We start from the raw sequence: 23,603 nt of genomic DNA on the forward strand, positions 1-23,603 counted from the left end.
TTCACTTTGTGCAAGGATCGACCCAATACTGCATGTGCTAAATGTTGCATATTTTTTCTGAACTATCGACTTTGTAAAAATTCTGAACCACTGCCATTTCAATTATGAAAATAAATCAGTAGTGGTTTTCTTCAGTGTCAAAGACTGATGCACTGGTACAGTTTACTAATGTAGCCATCCACTAATTAATCCCCAGGGTCTTGGTTTAGGTAATTTAGTTTCCATGGAAAAAAAACTGTAATCACATGCTAGAGAAGTCATGTGAGAAGAGCAAAGGAAATGACTTCACCTGTTCACTTCCTAAAGGTGAACTCAGATGATACTCGCATGCCCTTTGACCAGTGAGACAACAAGGGAAATAGACCTAATGGGGCATGGAAAACAAAAACACACCCTTTTATTGCCTATCTCGGTCTCCACCTCTCCTTCACACGTCTGAGTCTCCATTAGTGTGTGAAAACATTTACAATGCAAAATGTGCTCCTACTTTTACGACACATTACTGGACAAAAGTGTTTGCTCCAATAAATAAACATCATCTTTGTCTTACAGTAGTAAAAAATGAGCACCAGAGCCGAAAGATATTCTTTAAAAATGTATTATGTATCAATTTACACAAATATAAATATGATTGAGGTGATTCCAAAACTTATATAAAAAAGCAAAACCTTCAGGCAGTTATACATATTCTACAATGGAGTACAATGGAGTAGTGTGAAATCAATCCCTGAGAAGCAATTACATTTGTAGCATCTTTTGGGATCACTTTTATGTGCAAGTCCATGCATTGAAATGGAAAGACCATTTTGATTGTGTGAATTTACACAGTGTTGTGATGATTTTGTTTTAAAATATGGGATGCATTTCAAATCTCAAATGTGTGCATGGAAAAAAAACCTATCTATGATCAACTGTCTGAAATGTTGACCTTATTTTACAACAAAGCATATTTTCTCATTAAATCCTATTTACAGTATTATTGAAGATTTCATCACCTAAAACCAACCGGTGTGAAAGCTTCGGCTCAGTATTCAATCGTCTTAGCAAGTTCCGCCATTTTGTTCTGTCATCCATTATGGCTCAAAGGTGTAATATATCAATCACTAGTCTTCATTTGTCGCAGAATCCAGTGGCAGTGCTGCTCCTGTTGGTTCTCCATGCTGACAGGTTGCAAAGTAACCGAGAAACGCAGATATCATGCACTGCTGTTGCTAAGCTGCCGAGGAAGTTCTCGCTCCGGTGCATTTGTTCACCAGGCCTGCAAAGGACACTGCAGTGACAACAGAGAATAACGATTATACATCATGAGGACCAATACAGATACTGCCATATTTCTTATGATTCATTAGCTGCTGTATTTAATAACTTAAAGAATCAGAAAGTGCAGTAAACAGTAAAACTATTTATGATTACGATACTATGCCAAATTATTAACATTTTAGTGGCACATTAAAAAAATAAAAAAAAATCTAAGATTACAAGATTAAAGTCAAAATATTTTGAGAACAAAGTCCAAATATTTCTAGAATAAAGTAAAAATTCTCAATTTTATTCTCAAAATTTTGACTTTCATCTCGAAACATATCAACTTTATTCTCAAAACATTTTGACTTCATTCTCAAAATATTTTCACTTCATTCTCATAATTAAAATTTTATTCTCATAACATTTAGACTTTATTCTCAAAGCTTTGACTTTATTCTCAAACATTTCAACTTTATTTTCATAATTTCAACTTTATTCTCGAAAAATTTTGATTTTATTCTCAAAATTTTGACTTTAATCTCGAAACATATCAACTTTGTTCTCAAAACATTTTGACTTCATTCTCGTAATTTCAACTTTATTTTCAAAAAAATTTGACTGTATTCTCTCAACATTTTGACTTTATTCTCTAAACATTTTTTTATTTTTATATTTTTGACTTTATTCTCAAACATTTCAACTTTATTCTCTAAATATGTTGACTTTATTTTTGAAACATTTCTGATTTATTCTCGTAATTTTGACTCAACGCACTTCTTGTTCTTGATATTTTGACTTTATTCTCGAAATTTCAACTTTAATCTCGAAACATTTCAACTTTATTCTCATAATTTTGACTTTATTCTCAAAACATTTTGATTTATTCTCATAATTAAAAATTTATTCTCAAAACATTTAGACTTTATTCTCAAAACATTTAGAATCTATTCTCGCAATTTTGACTTTATTCTCAAAATATTTTGACTTCATTCTCATAATTTACATTTTATTCTCAAAACATTTAGACTTTATTCTCAAAGCTTTGACTTTATTCTCAAACATTTCAACTTTATTCTCAAAACATTTTGACCTTATTCTTATAATTTTGATTTAATTCTCAAAACATTTAGATTTTATTCTCAAAATTTTGACTTTCATCTTGAAACATATCAACTTTATTCTCGAAATCTTTTGACTTCATTCTCGTAATTTTAACTTTATTTTCAAAAAAATTGATTGTATTCTCTCAACATTTTGACTTTATCCTCTAAACATTTAGACTTTATTCTCTAAATATGTTGACTTTATTTTCTATACATTTCTGATTTATTCTCGTAATTTTCACTTTAATCTCGAAACATTTCAACTTTCTTCTCATAATTTTGACTTTATTCTCAAAACATTTTGATTTTATTCTCGAAATTTCAACTTTAATCTCGAAACATTTCAACTTTATTCTCATAATTTTGACTTTATTCTCAAAATATGTTGACTTCATTCTCATAATTTCAATTTTATTCTCTAAACATTTCGACTTTATTCTCAAAACATTTAGAATTTATTCTCGTAATTTTGACTTTATTCTCAAAACATTTCGATTTATTCTCAAAACATTTAGACTTTATTCTTGTAATTTTGACTTTATTCTCGAAACATTTCAATTTTATTCTCGAAATTTTCTACTTTAATTTTAAAACATTTCAACTTTATTCTCATAATTTTGACTTTATTCTCAAAATATTTTGACTTCATTCTCATAATTTCAATTTTATTCTCTAAACATTTCGACTTTATTCTCAAAACATTTAGAATTTATTCTCGTAATTTTGACTTTATTCTCAAAACATTTCAACTTTATTCTCAAAACATTTCAACTTTATTCTCATAATTTTGACTTTATTCTCAAAACATTTAGAATTTATTCTTGTAATTTTGACTATTCTATAAACATTTTGTTTTTATTCTCGAAATTTCAACTTTAATCTCGAAACATTTCAACTTTATTCTCATAATTTTGACTTTATTCTCAAAACATTTTGATTTATTCTCATAATTAAAAATTTATTCTCAAAACATTTAGACTTTATTCTCAAAACATTTAGAATCTATTCTCGCAATTTTGACTTTATTCTCAAAATATTTTGACTTCATTCTCATAATTTACATTTTATTCTCAAAACATTTAGACTTTATTCTCAAAGCTTTGACTTTATTCTCAAACATTTCAACTTTATTCTCAAAACATTTTGACCTTATTCTTATAATTTTGATTTAATTCTCAAAACATTTAGATTTTATTCTCAAAATTTTGACTTTCATCTTGAAACATATCAACTTTATTCTCGAAATCTTTTGACTTCATTCTCGTAATTTTAACTTTATTTTCAAAAAAATTGATTGTATTCTCTCAACATTTTGACTTTATCCTCTAAACATTTAGACTTTATTCTCTAAATATGTTGACTTTATTTTCTATACATTTCTGATTTATTCTCGTAATTTTCACTTTAATCTCGAAACATTTCAACTTTCTTCTCATAATTTTGACTTTATTCTCAAAACATTTTGATTTTATTCTCGAAATTTCAACTTTAATCTCGAAACATTTCAACTTTATTCTCATAATTTTGACTTTATTCTCAAAATATGTTGACTTCATTCTCATAATTTCAATTTTATTCTCTAAACATTTCGACTTTATTCTCAAAACATTTAGAATTTATTCTCGTAATTTTGACTTTATTCTCAAAACATTTCGATTTATTCTCAAAACATTTAGACTTTATTCTTGTAATTTTGACTTTATTCTCGAAACATTTCAATTTTATTCTCGAAATTTTCTACTTTAATTTTAAAACATTTCAACTTTATTCTCATAATTTTGACTTTATTCTCAAAATATTTTGACTTCATTCTCATAATTTCAATTTTATTCTCTAAACATTTCGACTTTATTCTCAAAACATTTAGAATTTATTCTCGTAATTTTGACTTTATTCTCAAAACATTTCAACTTTATTCTCAAAACATTTCAACTTTATTCTCATAATTTTGACTTTATTCTCAAAACATTTAGAATTTATTCTTGTAATTTTGACTATTCTATAAACATTTTGTTTTTATTCTCGAAATTTCAACTTTAATCTCGAAACATTTCAACTTTATTCTCATAATTTTGACTTTATTCTCAAAACATTTAGAATTTATTTTCGTAATTTTGACTTTATTCTCAAAATATTTTGACTTAATTCTTGTAATTTCGACTTTATTCTCAAAATATTTCAACTTTATTCTAAAAATATTACAACTTTAATCTCATAATTTTAGTTTTTTTTTTGTTTTGTTTTTTTACGTGGCACAAAAATGCCGTCGTAGCAATGCAATGTAAAGCAGCATAAAAAATGTTTTTGTACGACTAAAATAACTGGAAGCGTATGACACTTGAAGGCTTTAAGCATTTAAGTAACAAATAACCGTACAGGAAACTGATGTTTGACCTGCTTGCTGGAGCCCAGGTGTGTGATGGTGCTGGTGTCCATGGTCGCGTATCGGGATGGATGGGAAAACTGGGCAGCTTCTTGTTTGGGAGAGTACACTGAAAAAGACAAGAAAAATCTCAGTTTTGCACATCATTATTTAGAATCACAATATTTACTGCTGTCATAAGCAAAGAAGCGAGTATATTACTGTGTGATTGTGTGAAGGGCTGCTGGGAGATGTGAGCGGTGGTCAGCTGTGTCAGACTGGTGCTCTGAGGGAACTGCATGGGCTGCAGGGTTGTGAGTCCAGACACGCTGTTGATGACGGGCACACTCTGAGACTGAGGAGACGTCAGACCTGGAAAAACATTAAAATGCTGTTAAAGTCTTCAGTCAAATTGTCCTACAAGAATTAAGATAGTAATAATCCTTCACAGATACTATACTTAATATATATTTGAATTACATATTTATCAGGATTATTATAGCTAATTAAAACTAAATGTTCCCCAAAATATAAAAAAATTATGTTTTGAATTTTTAGAGAACAAATGTTTTATAACTTAATGTACTCGTAATTAGATTATAGTACATTTTAAAATACTTGTAATCAAACTACAGTAACTTTTTTATTGATTACATGATTACATATTCTTTTTTTAATAAGTGTTTTATTTTGATTGAAATGAGTTATTTTCATTTTACAGTTTTTATTATTTATTAGGTTTTTCATTAAAATATATAAACATTAAATAAATGTAATGTTTAATGCTTCATGTTGTATTTTTAAATCAACGTGATATATGAGTTAGGAAATATATATATGTACACTGTCATTGTTTGGAATCGTTTTTAAAGAAGCCTTTTCTGCTAATCATATCAAATACAGAAAAAATATTATTGCAATTAAAAATAGCGTTTTTCTATTTTAATATACTTTAAAATATAATTTATTCCTGTGATGCAAAGCTGAATTTTCAGCATCATTACACAGTCTTCAGTGTCAAATGATCCTTCAATGATGTATTATATATTTTAAATAGAAATCTTTTGTAACAATATACACTACCGCTCAAAGTTTGGGGTCAGTAAATATTTTCCTTCTTTCTTTCTTTCTTTCTTTCTTTGAAAGAAATTAATACTTTTATTCAGCAAGGATGTGTTTTTAACTTTTTATTCATCAAAGAATCCTGAAAAAAGTATCACAAGTTCCAAAAAAAAAAATTAAGCAGCACAACTGTTTCCAACATTGATAATAAATCAGCATATCAGAATGGTTTCTGAAGGATCGTGTGACACTAAAGACTGGAGTAATGGCTAATGAAAAATTAGCTTTGCATTACAGAAATAAATTATATTATATAAGTATATTCAAATAGAAAATCACTATTTTAAATTGCAATAATATTTCATAACATTACGTTTTGTTTCTGTATTTTTAATCAAATAAATATAACTTTGATGAGCATATGGACACTTCTATAAAAAAAACATTAAAAATCAGTACATATATTTGGAAGGGTTTAGGTTCTGCAATGTTTCTTTAATAGTTTATTTATAGCTTAAAAAATAAATGAAACGGGGTCCACATCTCACACTTTTCAGAATTTTAAGTCCAGTTTTAATGTTCTTATTTGTGTCAGAACAGTCACATTATAGTTTTACATGACAGTTTGAATCCTTAAACAGGATGAATTTGCTATTGTACCTTTAAGTCCTGTAAATGAACCTGTAACTGAACTCTGTTATGACTGCCTGACGTCTGTTTACTGGCTTAGGCAAGTGTGCAAACATGGACTCAAATGCTTGATTGATCAGTGCATAAAAAGTGTTCTTGCGTTACTGTGGTGGTCACACACCTCAGAACTTAAGAGGGGGATTTGGTGACCTTCAAAACCATATGTGTTACCATCTGGTAGCTGGCTATAAACATGTTTATAAGATCTAACAAGATAATCAAGATGCTTATCAAACTATTACTTCTGCTATCAAAACATTGTTTGTTTGAAAATCCCAACTGGCACAGCAATTGTGGCTCAGCCAAACCTATGTTGGGGGCGGGACTGGGGCAGTGTTTGATGGACTAATGGAAGAAGGAGGAGTTTTTGAAGAAACTGTTTAAATTGTTTCTTACAACTCTATTTGATAACTAATTAGAAAACAATGAAAGACTAAATTTAATGGGTTAGTAGGTTAATGGCTCTCAAACTTTTAGACCAAATACAACATCAGAAAAAAAGAATAATATTTAAACACACGCACACACTCACACACGCACACACACACACACACACACACACACACACACACACACACACACACACACACACACACACAGTAAAAAAGTGCAAAGGATGAAAGGATGTCAAAATGTGGCCTATTAAAACCTATTAACATGGGGATAGATAAAGTTAAATTAAAACCATAATCAACTTTAGAAAGAAAACTGTACAGTTATGCAAGAAATATGTTTGTAAAATGTGTAATATATGTGTAAAAAATAGTAAATGGTTTAACATTTGATATGTAATTTGGTGTGTGATTTTATAAAATTAAAAAAAAAAAAAAAGTGTCTTTTTCCACAAAATTTGTATGTGTGCAAATTGTATATCCAAGGTATTCATTTCTAGTAATTTTGTAGTTAATTCTCATATTTTATTTTCAGAAAGTTTTGGAATATTTTTTCTCTCCGCAAATTTGTCACTATTGAAACTAAGTAATATATAATTATATAAGATTACTTTACTGTTACTTTACTGTTTAAAAAAAAAGCAATGACATAAAGTGCCATTTCAGTATTTTCATAAGTGGAAATTTAGGGGTTAGGGTTCAGGACAGCCACCTCCCAATTGCAAGTAATCACTAAATGATGATTTTATATATATTAACTCACTGATATTTAAAAAATTATTTTGGGTTTCAATACATTCTAAAAGGATTTTAGTAAACTATCTGAGATTTGAATACTTAAAGGAGAAGTCCGGTGTGATATTGACCTAAAGTGTGTTGAATCATGATACCGAGTGTAAACGTACCTTGCATATCTCATCTCGGTTTATGTCCTGCCGTCCGAAATCTGGGGTTAGTTAGCCGACGCTAACAACAGGTTGTCAATGAGAGTGAATAGGGCATCGGAGTAGCCATGTAAATAAATCACTGTTTATGCCATTTACGAGGTACAAAGTAGCTCCACACTTCATTGGTAGACTTCCAAAGGCCCTGACATTTAAAACGAGACATTGAGAACTCAGAAAAAGCACCGGTAGTTTATTTACAAGAAGATTTATACAGACAGTACCTGGAAGAAATTTACCGGCCGCCGCCATCTTGAATTTAGTCACGATAAGTCGAGTGACGAGCAGGAAGGAACTTATCAGGTTATCAACTTATCAGGTTGTAGTTTCCTTCCTGCTCGTCACTCGTAAATGGCATAAAACAGTTATTTATTTACATGGCTACTCCGATGCCCCATTCACTCTCATTGACAACCTGTTGTTAGCATCGGCTAACTGACCCCAGATTTCGGACTGCAGGACACAAACCGAGATGAGATATGCAAGGTACGTTCACACACGGTATCATGATTCAATACACTTTAGGTCAATATCACACCGGACTTCTCCTTTAAATGCTTTTTAAATGTGTTTTGTTGGATGTGGGACAGCAGTTTGCACCAATTCTGTGGAATGGCCCACATATGCAAATATTAGCCATTTTTTATGGTTACGATGTATATAAATATATATACATATATATTAGGTCAATCGATTCAAATATTTAATCGTGATTAATCGCATGATTGTCATGAGTTAACTTGCGATTAATCGCACATTTTTATCTGCTCTAAATATACCTTAAATTAATACTTTTTTAATTAATAGTTTTTAATACTCTAATCAACATGGGCATGGTCAGATATGTATGCTTTAAACAAATGTATGTTTATTATTAGTGAAACCACACTCGACATAGAGCATGAAGACTAGACATGTTTCAAAGGTCGTAGATGTTTTTCAAATAACTTTTTCATGTCTATTAGACACATGAAAGAAAAAGAACATAGAAATACCAGGTTCCCGTTACTTTACATTCTTTGCACTGAGCAATTTACTTACACACGCCTGTTTACATTATTTGCAGGACAGGGCAGCACACTTCTTCTGAGCATGCAAAATGTACATTTATTATTTATTATTACATTTGTTTGCCTCTCTGTGCTCACATACTGTTATTTGATGCAGCCACGTTCTCAACAAAACTGTTTCCATTGTTATATTTTAGTGTTTCTGTTGTCAGACAACCAAAGTAATATGAAATAATGACTGAAAGAAATGCTGAATTATGATCATGATTAAATCGCTAAAAAGAATCATTTACCAGCATCTGGACATACGTCACATAAGTCACTGTTTTAGCTTACTGTTTGAATGTCTTCACGATCTTTGGACTTTCCAGGAGTTTAAAAAATAAATTTATGTGATCTAAAAAACCTGCTTCTTTTAATTTTTTAAGGTATTGTTTTCATTATAATGTACTGATGAGAGCCTGGTCTCATGAAAATGCGTACCAGTAGCACGATTTTCTGTTTCTATATGGCGTGCTATTAATAAGCTGCAATTAACTTTGGCGTGCATATGATATGCATGTGCAAATAATACGCAGTTTTTGCGTGCATACTCGTACGTGGCTCTACGCATCAACCCTACACCACCAATCCTAATGTAGACCGACTCAGCCCGCATTCATTCAATATGTCAGAAGTGCTGGTATGCACAAAAAAGTGCCAGTACGCAAAAGGCCCACTTCAAGCACTGGAAGCAACATAACATCTGGTTTAACTGAAAGCGCTGCTCCACTGCCGTTCGCTGAACAAAGTAGACGCAGATAAAAAAAGAGGGAGCTGCAGTGCACTGGGAGCAAAACATCGTTTGTCCAATTAAGTGTTTACTTTTTGCTAGGTTGGCAACATTGTGCATCTATTTCTTTATCTATGGGCTAGGTAATGGGCCAAACAGAAAATACGTGCTGCATTAATCGTGCACGTTAATTGAATTATAATTATTTAAGAGGTTAACAGAATTATATATATGGCATCCCATAATACCTGCATTTCTTATGTGAAAGTTTAAGAAACACAATGATGTAAGAAAAGAAGAAAAAGGATGAAAATAAAATGGTGAAACACTCACTTTGAGCAGCCAGGCTCATAATGAGGCTCTGTGCTTGCTGATGATGATGAGACGACTGAGACAGACTATGAATGTTGGTCAAAGTGCTCACAGGAGGCAAAACTCCACCAGAGACTGAGATCTGGACACACACGTGCACACACAAACACACAGTGTAAATACATTTAAGGTACACAAAAACACAAGCAAGTAAGAGCATGGTTCCTTTCCTCTGGTGCAAAACGCTGTTTTGAACTGTGAGTGTGCACTAATATAACATAACAAATGTTTATTGGGGGGCCTATTCACTCGAGCCATAAAAATGAATAAATGCACTGCCTACAAAAGCTAGATCAATGCTCTCTTTGACCTAGTTGAGTCAGTTTTCAAATAAAGGCGACTTTATCAATCATGTCTGTAAAATGTACATTGATCTCTGCGACTACATGCTATTTCGGGTCGAAAAAAGGGCTGGGAGACTTGTACTTGTCAAAGCGTGCACTATATTGTGGACACTAAAACAGATTTTGCTTTACCATTTTGGTATCCGTCGATAGCAAGCCGTGGCAGGGGTCCAGACTACCCGGAGACACCTGTTGCAATACTGACTGGCTGCTACCATGGTGACTGATGGTCGTGGAGGAAGTGACCTCACTGGTTCCTTGTTGACTGTACCTGAGTTCTGCATTGAAAAAAAACATAAAAACGATATTTTAAAACTTTTTATTGCTGCGCACAGTTAATGCTTTTTGTTGTTCTGTCACGGCTACTAAAGAAACTAAAACTGCTAGTCGCACTTACTGACCTGATTCTGTCTATCTTTATTTGACCTCGTTGTGTAGCTGTAAATGCAGCTAAAATGATAAGAGTCTGCAGTCCAAACACTGAAAGGCCTTCATCAGACCGTCTATTTCTTAAATGCATTCTCATAAACATAACTCAAAACTGATTATGCTAACTGTTGTGCCGTTTCTTGCTCTGGGCAAACAAATACAATCAAAGAGCTTTTGAACCGTTGGAGGTCAGTGACTGAAGCAGAACACACAGGTTGAGCAAACACGCTGTTCTCTGACTCACTCTCTTGACGTAATATTAATCCATTCGCAAACATTTTGCGGAATTCGGTCCATTTCACAGCCTGACAGTTTACAGCTTTTCAACAGAACAGTGTCCTTTTGTAGTTGTCAAGAGTTAAGCTGAAGCATTTCTGATTTTATTACACGATCATTTTAAGCTACTGCATGATCCTTCTGGGTTTAAAATGCTTTTTACAACCAGCTATCGATCTTCTGAGGGAGAGAATGTGTGCTGCACACCCTCCCAGACACAAAGCTCAAACCTTGACTTGACCCTGGTTTGACCCTAAAGATTGCGGTAAGCGATTTTATGTCCTCTATCTCACATGTGTCTGCGGGTGCGGCTGTGTGTTTTGTTCACATACTAATGGGACGAAAGAATTCCAATAAAACACACACAAACTTACTGCATCTGTGACCATGTTTACACCTGATATTAACACTCATAATGGTTTAATACGACTGTAATAACTGGTAACTGAAACTATTAAAACCATTTTTGTTAGCTGCAATAAAGCTGAAAACATGTTAGACAGGGTTCCCACTTTTCCATGACTTTCACTAACTAAAAAGCTGAATTTCCATTTTTTTTTTGCTTTTACTTGTTAAATGCACTTTGATATTTTCTGAACTATTTCTACACAAATTAATTTACAGTTTTAATGCTTTCAGGGGTTAAATGCTCTGAAGGTTTTTTTTTTTTTTTTTTTTTGTAGTGGAAAGAAAACATCCAAAATGTTAAGTGTTTCTTTTATAGCACTTTATCTATTTGTGTCAATAGATTTCAATTACAATACATATATTTAAAGGCTGTTTTCTCAAAATGAGTTTTTTCTCCTAGACTGAGCCAGAAATCTCCACTTCAGTAGCACTTACACCAAACCCTACATTTTTAAGGGATATATAATTTGTGAGTAAACTGAGTAAGTAAGGTGATATTAGTTAATTTAGGATTTTCTGTTCATCATCAAGTTCATCATTCAGTCTTTTTATTTCTTCCCATTTAGTTTTAGCTTTTCTGTCATCTACTTCTTTGAAGTGGTTATTTTGTAGCCAAAGCTCTTGAAATGTAAATTTTCTTGACACATTTGACTTAGTTAATAGGTACAACATTTGACTTAAGTGACTGCCAGTTGACGAGCAGAAAAGGAATAAAATGGCGCTTAAAAATTGCCCAACCATAACAATATGTCACCTTAGAATTATAACGTTCTATCTGCATTCTGAGCACTTTTGAAATATTGAGTTTTTGCATTCCATAGACTTCTGTAGATAGAACCATTTTTATTTTTTTTGAGTTTGAATAACTCAATTTTGACAAAAATGTCAGATAGAACTTTATAATTCTAAGGTATTGAAAACGGTAAAGAAAAATTACATTTTGATAAATAGAAACAACATTTTTTAGCGACAAACAAAAATCCCTGATATTCCATTACTTGGACAAAAAAATATATATAAAACTCCCTGACTTTCAATGTCTGGAACAGACCTTTTAAAATTCCATGATATTCCAGAAATTCCATGATGAGAAGAACTTAAACTAAACAAAAATGCAAAATGTAGTCTTGTCAATTAAGTGAAATGTTTAAGCACTGGAAAAGCATTAAAATTACAAACTGGAAATAAATAAATCTAAAAGAAAAAATAAATGAAACCTGTAAAAATTAAAATGACAAAAGCACATATCAAAATAATTAAAAATTAAAAAAAATACTGAAAATACAAAAAATAAAAGCTGATTTAAATATTAATAAAAACTATGATAGTATGTAAATAACACTTGGCAGACATCAGATCATCCAAGTCAGATATTAATATCAAATGTAAACAGAGCCTGTGATTATTTGCGCAGCGGCGAAATCTTACTTGAATCTGAGCTACTGTGATGGTGCTGGGTATGTGATGATGGATGGGACAACAGGGGGTTCATGCTGTGGGGTGCATACGTATCCATAGCCAACTTCTGTCTGAAGGCTTCCTCCTTACGCCGATTAGCAAACCAGTTGTACACACGAACCTCCGTGACCAAGTTAGATCCAAGTCCGTGAGCTTTAGAGGGCGACACACCCCTCTGCACACACTCAGCCCTGAGAACACCCAAAAAATAAGTTTTTTTTTTTTCATTTTTAGTTTTTTAATGCATTTAGGTAACTAAATACAAAAGAAGATGAAATAAAACTACTTTACAAAATGTCAAATATAAAAAAATACATACTAACATAATAATATAAAAAAAATTATAATAAGAAACAAATATGTCACTTTAAACCACAAAACCAGTCATAACGGTCATTTTTTTAAATTGAGTGAATAAGCTTTTCATTAATGTATGGTTTGTTAGGAAGGGGCAATATTTGGCCGAGACACAACTATTTGAAAATCTGAAGGCGCAAAAAAAATTAAATCTAACAAATAGCCTTTAAATTTGTCCGAATGAAGTTCCTAGCAATGCATATTACTAATCAAAAATTAAAATTAAAAATTAAGTTTTGATATATTTCCGGTAGGAAATGTACAAAATATCTTCATGGAACATGATCTTTACCTAATATCCTAATGATTTTTGGCATAGAAAAGAAAAATCAATAATTAATTTTGACCAATACAATGTGTTGTTGGCTATTGCTCCTGAAGATGTTTTGTGGTCCAGGGTCAAATATAATTAAAAAATTAAAAAATGTTTCATAAAATTATATATATATATATATATATATATATATATATATATATATATATATATATATATATACTTATATAAATAACACTAATATATATATATATATATATATATATATTAGTGTTATTTTTTTTTAACTAAAACAATATCTAGAGAGAGAGAGCACATTACCTGTTGCATTCCTCTACCAGCGCTTCTCTTTCTTCTTTGCTGGGGTTCTTCTGTCGTTCATAGGCCTGGTAGAGTATCTCCTGAGATGCGGGACCCCATTTGAAGCGGTTTCGCCTCATTCTCTTAGAGCCTGGCTCCCCCTCTTCTACGATCGGTCCTCCAGAACCTCCCACAGCCCCCGAACTGAGTCCGGTATGATTGAATTCTGGGAAAAAAAACAGGACCTGATCCTGACTGCTTGAGTCACTGGGGTCAGAGCCCTGAACACGGTCGAACTCTGCGGAAATAAGAGGGGGACACGATTGGGGCAGAGTAAGGCAGAATCATAATAGATAGTGCTTGGATGGGGAGGCCCATAACGAAGGTGAGCTTCTCACAATTTGATAAGGTTAAAAACGGATACAATAATGGGGCTTACAGAGCAGAGCTCACATGATGCATGCTGGCCTGTGCTAAAATTACAACAAAAGTCCTTCATAAATGTAGGCTATTCAGAGTGAGTAAATAAAAAGACGTGTGACCCTGGACCACAAAACCAATCATAAGTAGCACGGGTATATTTGTAGCAATAGCCGACAATACATTGTATGTGTTAAAATGATCAAAGTAAAGATCATGTTCCATGATGATATTTTGTAAATATATCGAAACAATGCTAAGAACTTCATTTGGGCAACTTTAAAGGCGATTTTCTCAAAATGTAGATTTGTTTGCACACTCAGATTCCAGATTTTCAAATAGTTGTTTCTCAGCCAAATATTGTCCTGTTCTAACAAACCATACAAAGCTTATTTATTCAGCTTTATGTATGTATAAATATATTATTTATAAATTCATTAAAAAATATATACATAATAAAAATGATATATACAACAACATAGCACAAAACCAGTCATAAGTAGCATGGGTATATTTGTAGCAATAGCCAAAAATACATTGCATGAGTCAAAATTATTGATTTTTCTTTGCCAAAAATCATTAGGATATTAAGTAAAGATTCTGTTACATGAAGATATTTTGTAAATTTTCCACCATAAATATATTCAAACTTAATTTTCAATTAGTAATATGCATTGCTAAGAACTTCATCTGGACAACTTTAAAGGCAATTTTCTCAATATTTAGATTTTTTGCACCATCAGATTCCAGATTTTCAAATAGTTGTATCTATACAGCAATGCTTTTTGAAGACCATACATGAAAGCTTTCAGATGATATATAAATCGCAAAAAAAATACCCTTATGACTGGTTTTGTTGTCCATAAAAATATTAAAACCAGATGCGGAAAAAAAAAGCTTCAAAATAAATTGTCACTTGGCATGATATTTTGTCAAGCTATTTAACGCAAAGAGAATCACTATTTTTGTCCATAACTGTTCATAAACATGAACTTCTAAAAGTAACACTCTACAATACGGTCCCATTAGTTAATACATTAAATAACATTAACAATTGTTTACAGTTAATAAACAATAGTTAAAAATACAGTTGTTTATTACCAGTTCTCAAGTCTATTAAATAATATTAACAGACACATTTTCTAATGACGCATTATTTAATGCCTCAAAAGTATTTTCTCATCGTTCTTCCAAGTTAATCAATGTAAAAAAAAAAGAAAAAAAAAGAAAAAAAAAGAAACCTTGCTGTGAAGTGGAACAAAAACAGTCTGCCTACTTCGCATGCAACAGAATTTGAACAATATAAGATGTTGACTTACGTCTGTCGATTTCGCGCTGTTTCTGGACATACCAGGTGTAAAGCGCGGCTCGTTTGGCCGTCTTCATCGGTGTACCTTTATTCAGGTGCTGCGACAGGTGAGACTGGTTGAGCCCTGTCACGTCCACCACTTCGCGCTGAGGAATATTGTGCTGCTGCATGTAGCCTTTGACAGTGCGCGCCACACGCCACGGGTCCTCACTGCCAACCACAGTATCCAATGCTATTATGCGCGTTCACAATGCTTTATTTTAATGTGTAGCCTATGTTATTTGTTAGTGTAAAATTGTGCCTTTATGTTTTGAAAAGTCTAAACATGTAAATAACAGATGTGCATGTAATCGTGCAGTAGCCTAAATGTAATCGACATGCAATTATAACAATTAAAAAAATAAAATAGCATCCAAAAATATTTCAAAAGTACCTCAGATATTTAACAATTTCACAGGTAGTGCTAATTAGTTTTAGTCTTGAAGGTTTTCGCTACGACTCGACAGTCATTTCGGATTAATAGGCTGTAGCCTTCAATAAAATAATAAAATGAATAGTTATAATAGCTATTATGCACGACATATAATTTAATATATATATATATATAAATACAATTCGTTCTGTGACAGCCTACGTCAATACGATGACAAACTGACTTAATAAAACTCTTAATTAGGCTACTTAGTAAAAAATTATGACCAACACTCCGCATTTAACAAGTAGGCCTAAAACGTTTGTGATCGTTTTAATACGCCTAAACGAAAAAAGGAAAATGTCTGACGGATCAGCTAATGTTTGTTTGGGGAAATAACCCATCACATTAGAGAGTGCTCGAGGATGTTGATTTAAGACTATAACTTTAGACAATGAATAACTAGATATCTTTTCCCTCTATTCATACGACATTGTGTATCTTTCAGTTGATGATTTATAGAAATAAATTAATAACAACTACACGTGGTTTCGTTTTGTCTTTACGTCAATATATGTAATCATGTCTATCTTATAAGTTTAAACAGAAGCATTTCGATGTTCTAGTAATTTAAAAAAATATTAAAATAATACCGAAGTAAGGAAAAATTCAACAATAATAATAAACAACATCAGGGTATAGGTTTTGTCAAATCATTTAAATTATCTTTGGGTAACACTTTTTAATTTAAGGTAACCTTGTTACAGTGTAATTACACATTGAAGTACTTGGTAATATTGATTAACTACATGTACTTACTATATGATTAGGATTAGGGTTTGATTTAGGGTTACCTGCATGAAATTATGCATAAGTAATTGTTATTATGGTAAATGCTAATAGTAAGTAACATGTAAGGACACCTAAATAAAGTGTTACCATTTTTGTCATGCAAAAATTAAAACGTTTATAGCTAAAACATAATTAATAATCAGATAAAATAGGATAGAACAAACTTTGCTAGTGTTTGTTACAATGTAACTACACTCTTAAAAATAAAGGTGCTTCACGATGCCATAGAAAAACCTTTTTTGTCTAAATAGTTCCATAAAGAACTTTTAACAATTCAAAAAAGATTCTTTGTGGCGAAAGAAGGTTCTTCAGATTATAAAAAGGTAAAACAGAGATGTTCTTTAAAGAACCTTTGACTAAATGGTTCTTTGTGGAACCAAAAATAGCTCTTGTATGGCATCGCTGTGAAGAACCTTTTGAAGCACCTTTATTTTTAAGAGTGTATGTGAGTTTCTACTGAGAAACAATTGTTTTATAGGTCTGCTCATTGTTGCGCAGTTCTTTTTACTGCTAACGACTTTAAATAAATAAAATGTACTCTGTAATAAAATGTTTTGCCCTGCGTAAAATATTTTAATAACACGCCATTTAGTATCTTTATTGCATCTTAACTCACGATAGCATGCGCTCGACCTCCGCGCGTTGCTCCGCCGCTTCCTCCGTGTTGAGCGACTGCAGCTCCCGCAAGATCGGCGGTGTGTCGAAGTCATCCCCGTCATCCGAGCCTTCATCGCCGGACAGTTTACCCCCTTTACCCTGAGCGCTGGTCAGAGTCAGAAACACCGGTTTGGAGTCATTAGAGTCGCTACCACCGTTGACACTAGCCGGGGACAAGGGTTTTTCCATTTTTATTCCGAATTCGGCAGGGCACGGACATAAATCCTCCAGCGCCTGGACCAGCACATCCTTAGTGACCCCCGAGTCCAACAAGGCGCTCAGGAGCTCCTGCTGAAGCGATGTCAACTTGGACACCATGTCAGTAAACATCAATCCGGTCTCGTTGAAAGTCCTCTCGACTTCGGTAAATAGACGTGTGAAAATAACGGAAATGAAGAATGTTTTTAACGACTGGAAATCATGAGACTAAAGTGTCTTTACGCAAAGTTTCTGCAGTTGTCCAGAGAACCAGCGCACCTGCTGAAGGAAGTAGTTCCACGTTCCTGGTGGGCGGAGCTGACTTGGTGGTCATTGGCTGTTGCACCTTATGCAAATGATGTTTACTCGTTTATGAATATTCTAATATAAACAAGGAATTCGTACCTAAGGCTTATTCAAGTGTTAGAGTTTGAAATGTTCAGTGCGTTTGATACCTTTGGGATAACTTTCTATATACTGGGCTACTTTTTAAAAGGGTGAAACAACTATAAATCTTGAAAGTAAGCATGCAAGCAAGCAAATAAATAAATTAATTAATACTGCATTATAAACATTATTACTATTAATGACATTTCAAAAAAAAAAAAAAGATTTAAATAGTCACACATTTAAGTGCTTCTTTTAATTGATTTACTTTGTAAGTCTTAAACGTTTAAGCTTAAATATATATATACTACCAGTCAAAAGTAAGAATTTAATGTTTTTTAAAGAAGTCTCTTTTCACCAAGCCTGCAATTATTTGATCCCCAAAAAACAGTAACAATTTTAAATATTTTTGCTATTTAAGATAACTGTTTTCTTTTTGAATATATTTTTAAATGTAATTTATTCCTGCGTTTTTAAAGAAATTTTAGCTCAAGTCACATGATCCTTCATAAATCATTCTAATATTCTAACTTGCTGCTCAAAAACATTTTTTATTATTATTATGTTGAAAACAGCTGAATATAATTTTTTTTTCAGGGTTCTTTAATGAATAAAAAGCATTTATCTGAAATAGAAATATTTATTATAAATGTCTTTATCATCCATTTTTAGCAATTTATTTAAAACATCCTTGCTAAATAAAAGTATTGATTTCTACAACTTCTTTTTCAAAAAACAAAACAAACAAAAAAAATTATACTGACTCCAAACTTTTGAATGTTATAGTGTATAATGTTACAAAAGATTTTTATTTTAGATAAATGCTGATCTTTGGATATTTTTTATCAAAGAATCTGGAAAAAAATTACTCAACATGTTTTAAATATTGATGATAATAATAATAATAATAACAAATTTAATAATTTAATAATAATTTAATAATAATTGTTTCTTAAACATCAAATCAGCATATTGGAATGATTTATGAAGGATCATGTGACAGTGAACACTGGAGTGATGAAGTTGAATTAATAATTAATAAGTTACATTTTAAAATATATTCAAAAAGACAACAGTTATTTCAAATAGTAAAAATATTTCAAAATATTGCTGTTTTACTAAAATAAATGCAGGCTTGGTGAGCAGAAGAAAACATTTAAAATCTTTCTGTCCAAAAACTTGTTCAATGGTAGTGTATATATATATTTTCCTAGACCTTTTGGATTTTTCATTATTCCTAAATCCCACATTCTTTGTAATGTAGTTCTTATTTATTTATTTACTTATTTATTTAAAGATAAGATCTGACCTTAAGGCAAGTGTGTTGATCAGCACATCATGTCTGATTATTTATTTAATAGAATTAAATAAAATTCATATTCCTATTAAAATAAAAACATCATCATGATACATCTGAAATGTGAGTCACTCACAAGACCAAATTTGCTGCTGGAACAGAATTTTAATGCCCGCTGCATTTCAACCTTTCTCACACATTTTGGGCACTGGTCATTTCTCAATGATTAACAACAGTTAATAACAAACTTACAGAAATTACATCTTTTTTTCCAGGATGTGAAACTACTTCTGTTGTGAAAGCTGCAGTGGAGTGTGACTGTATCGGATGAATAATTTGTTCAGTTTTTTTTTTTTTTTTTCTCGGACGAAGAGGTTTTTATGTTGTTCCTTGACAGTATCAAAAGCTCTGCTGTCTCCCTAACAAAGCCTCTTCCTTTTCCTCCACCGGTATTTTTCGTAAATATGGCTAATTTGCCTGCAGTTCAAACCCAGAGGTATTATGAAGGTCACTAAGCCTTCAGAGTTGACCAGTAGGCAACTATTCATGGATATTTGATTTGATTTGATTACAGATATATCATCGTTTTATAAGAATGGCTGGAATATGCTAAAATGACGCATTTAGTAAAACTTTCATAGTTAGCTAGGGAATCAGTGACCAGAAAGATGAGTTCCGGTCAGTAAGCTGGACCTTGACTTGGACTCAAAAGGACACATAAACTCAAGTACACACACAAACACACACTTAGAGCATGAAAGAGATGGAGAGAAGTTTATATCTAAAAATGACACCGGTTTTGTTGAGAGCTGGTGTTCTGGGGTGAGGTCTCGAGGCATTTATTGTCTATGTTACAGAACAGTGACAGAACTGTGTCCACAGGTGTTTCACCATATAAAGACTCCGTTGATCACTCTGTTAGACATTAACCTCAGTAATCTAACCTGCATGAGCTTCCTTTTCACGATGATGAGCATGATTATGATTGTTTTGTGTTATAAAACAGCCTAGGTGTGTGAATACACACACCTTGCATTTTTCTATTTATATTTTCTGTAATATTTACAGGAATTTAAAATGCAGATGTTTTGTAAAAATAAATAAATTAATTAAAAATGTGCTTTTTTAGATTAATTATTGTCCTTCTAGTTTACATGTTCAGGGTGGGAGAACTGATCAGAAATATAATTAAAGTCTGAACGTTATACAGCAAATTGAGTCTGATGAATGTGCAAGTGCACACGGTGGAGCACAACTCACTGAAAGCTCTGCGCATTTGTCAAAATTAAAGTGACTCAAAGACATCAGACTCATTTCCTTTAAGGAGGCAGAGGAGCAAATGAGATCAGTCGCAGAGGAAATAAGGAGTGTGAGTGGAGCTACTCTCCCAGAACCGACTGCAGCTCTCAAGCCCCCGCTGACATACACTTACTGAAATCTATCCAAACTAATCCCAACAGTGAATTAAGTGTCAGTAAAAATAGGAGTAAAACAGTACAGGCTGTGAATGAAGGAATCAGGTGGTAATCAAAGATAGTGACACAATCATCATAGCTTTATTGGAAGAAGGAAATTGACTTTCACAAACGCAGTCAGGATCACTAGGAAATCAAACACTGGGGGAAAGGACTTGAAGTTTGGAAGGAGGAATCCTAACTTGAGAGTGTGACTAATACACACTCATTAAATGCATTAAATGGATTGTTTTATTGGTAGGTGAAATTGTAATTATATTTGGCAAATCTGTGACTACTAATGTGAATTAGTTGCAGTTAATAAATCTCTATCTATTCTAAAGTTGAAGTCAAAAGTTTACATACACCTTTCAGAATCTGCAAAATAAGAGGGATCATACAAAATGCATGTTATTTTTTATTTAGTATTGACCTGAATAAGAACTTTCACATAAGACATTTACATATAGTCCACAAGAGAAAATAATAGTTGAATTTATAAAAATGACCCTGTTAAAAAGTTTACATATGCTTGATTAATACTGAATGATATTTTGTTTAGTGAAAGTTGTTCATGAATCCCTTGTTTGTCTTGAACAGTTAAACTGCCTGCTGTTCTTCAGAAAAATCACAAATTCTTTGGTTTTTCAGCATTTTTGTGTATTTGAACCCTTTCCAACAATGACTGTGTGATTTTGAGATCCATCTTTTCACTCTGAGGACAACTGAGGGACTCATATGCAACTATTACAGAAGGTTCAAATGCTCACTGATGCTCCAGAAGGAAAAATGATGCATTAGGAAAACTTTTTCAGTTTGAAGATCAGGGGAAATGTAACTGATTTTGTCTTCTGGGAAACATGCACGTATCTTCTGCAGCTTCTGAAGGCCAGTACTAAATGAAAAATATGGTATTTAGACAAAATAAGAAATAATAATCTTCATTCTGTTCAAAAGTTTTCAGCCCCGGCTCTTAATGCATCGTTTTTCTTCTGGAGCATCAGTGAGTGTTTGAACCTTCTGTAATAGTTGCATTTGAGTGCCTTAGTTATCCTCAGTGAGAAAAGATGGATCTCAAAATCATACAGTCATTGTTGGAAAGGGTTCAAATTCACCAAAATGCTAAAAAGCCAAATAATTTGTGTAACCCGAAGGACTTTCCTGAAAAACAGCAGGCAGTTTAACTGTTCAGGACAAACAAGGGACTTATGCACAAGTATCACTAAACAAAAAAACACAGCTGTGGATCATTCAGGTAAAAACGGTAATAAGAATCAATGTAAACTTTTTAACAGGGTCATTTTTATAAATTGAACATTTTTTTTATTTTGTGGACTAATATGTAAATGTCTTTTCTTTGAAACATCTTATTCAGGTCAGTACTAAATAAAAAGTAACATGAATTTTGTATGATCCCTCTTACTTTACTTAAATAATTGACATTTTGCAGATTCTGCAAGGTGTATGTAAACTTTTGACTTCTTAAAAACATGTTTCTTAAAACATTTTTCATAGTGACAGAAGTTTATTTTTTTGTCTGAGCTGACTTTAAATAAAAAGACTAATAACATATTCTATGTTGTTTCTAGGTAACCTTCCCAGAGAATGTTCAAGGATTCCTGCTTTTTCGACTAATAGCCTGTTTTATCAAAATTAACTTCAAGTAAACTCTAATTCTCATTGGAATTTTCATGATTAGAATGAAGGCCGTCCATTTCAGTCTACAAACTTTTGACCCTCACTCGAAGTCTTTGCAAAAATCACTTGACAATTCATGTAAACTGCACAGACAGAACACCGAATAGCATTATAACACATATCATTCAAAAGCTATGATGCTGTACTGCATTTTTACAACACAGTAAAGAATTCATGAGTTTTTATGGAGACTTTGATGGCTCCTCGAGAGGGGTCAAAATCTGACAAACGAGCACCGTAAATGTAAGAAGGAGAATAACTACAGGAAAAGCATGTGATGCTGGCATAGCACCAGACACTTTAAATGTCTATTACGGCAAATCCATTTTTTAATTTCAGCAGGGATTCCCATCCCGTACACAGACATTTAGCTAAATGGTTACTCAGGTTAATCAGGTATTGCTTAACTAACACACTGCAAATCTTTCAACCAACACAAACATCATTTTAACACTGATTACCTTCCTATGTAACACATATAGAGAGAGAGATAAATGCAGTTTGATGTAAAAGTGTTGTATTTGGAATGTTTCTTTACCATACGTGCATTAGAATTTCTTATTGTATGCATTAGTGTTTTAGAGAGCCTCATTCACTCCTAAAAGATTTTATGGTGTTTTATAGATCCTAATTGTCCCTCGTCTCATGGGACCCCCAGTGGGTAGAGGGGGATGAGGGTGAGCGCTCAGGAACAGACGTGCTTGAATCAGCATTCCCCCCCATTCCTCCCTCCCTCCCTCCTGTTAGAGATGAGTGGACTCTGCCCTGCTGAACCTCACGCTCGCTTGATCTGCTCTTCACAGGAATCACACGTTTCGCCCTCTTCTTCATCCTGATTGCACTCCTCCTGCTGCTTTTCTCTCTCATGCCTCAGTGATCCCGAGGCCCCAGAGGGCCAAAGTCAATCAAGGTATCACGTCAAACTAAAACTCACAGCTAATTTCATTAAAGCCTTTTAGGTTCTGTCTTTGCTTTTGTCGTTTGGATATTTACAGCTACTTTCCCACAGATTATCAGTTATTCAAAAATAACAACATATTAGGATTTATTTAAAAAATGACTTTAAATGTCTTCCTTATTTTTCAGTGTTGATAAGCTGCGCTCAAGCTAAATTATATAAA

At 32.5% G+C, this 23,603-nt stretch overlaps 1 protein-coding gene across 2 annotated transcripts; it reads right to left on the reverse strand.

The window, feature by feature from the left end:
* Positions 1–582: 582 nt before the first annotated feature.
* On the reverse strand, positions 583–17,919 carry hnf1bb (HNF1 homeobox Bb). 2 transcript variants are annotated; one of them, XM_073824869.1, is made up of 9 exons: positions 17,408–17,919; positions 15,538–15,737; positions 13,820–14,096; positions 12,838–13,058; positions 10,429–10,574; positions 9,914–10,034; positions 4,933–5,082; positions 4,743–4,840; positions 583–1,270 (listed from the first exon to the last, which is right to left on the reverse strand). In XM_073824869.1, exons 1-9 carry the CDS (start codon positions 17,776–17,778, stop codon positions 1,250–1,252), a joined length of 1,605 nt encoding a protein of 534 aa, XP_073680970.1. In that variant the 5' UTR covers positions 17,779–17,919; the 3' UTR covers positions 583–1,249. The 2 variants fall into 2 exon arrangements, with proteins under 2 accessions (XP_073680970.1, XP_073680969.1); XM_073824868.1 differs by having other exon boundaries at positions 4,725–4,840.
* Positions 17,920–23,603: the final 5,684 nt, after the last annotated feature.

This window comes from Garra rufa, chromosome 19 (genome assembly GCF_049309525.1).
Source record: "Garra rufa chromosome 19, GarRuf1.0, whole genome shotgun sequence".
Taxonomy (NCBI): Eukaryota; Metazoa; Chordata; class Actinopteri; order Cypriniformes; family Cyprinidae; genus Garra; species Garra rufa.

What these genes read in the sequence shown, in the direction of transcription:
- hnf1bb (XM_073824868.1), bottom strand. Translation starts at nt 17,778, where the DNA reads ATGTTTACTGACATGGTGTCCAAGTTGACATCGCTTCAGCAGGAGCTC. An exon ending in CTGGTAGAGGAATGCAACAG is followed by an intron (nt 13,059 to 13,819) that starts GTAATGTGCTCT and finishes GGGTGTTCTCAG; the next exon opens with GGCTGAGTGTGTGCAGAGGG. An exon ending in TCACAGTAGCTCAGATTCAA is followed by an intron (nt 10,575 to 12,837) that starts GTAAGATTTCGC and finishes TTTTCAATGCAG; the next exon opens with AACTCAGGTACAGTCAACAA.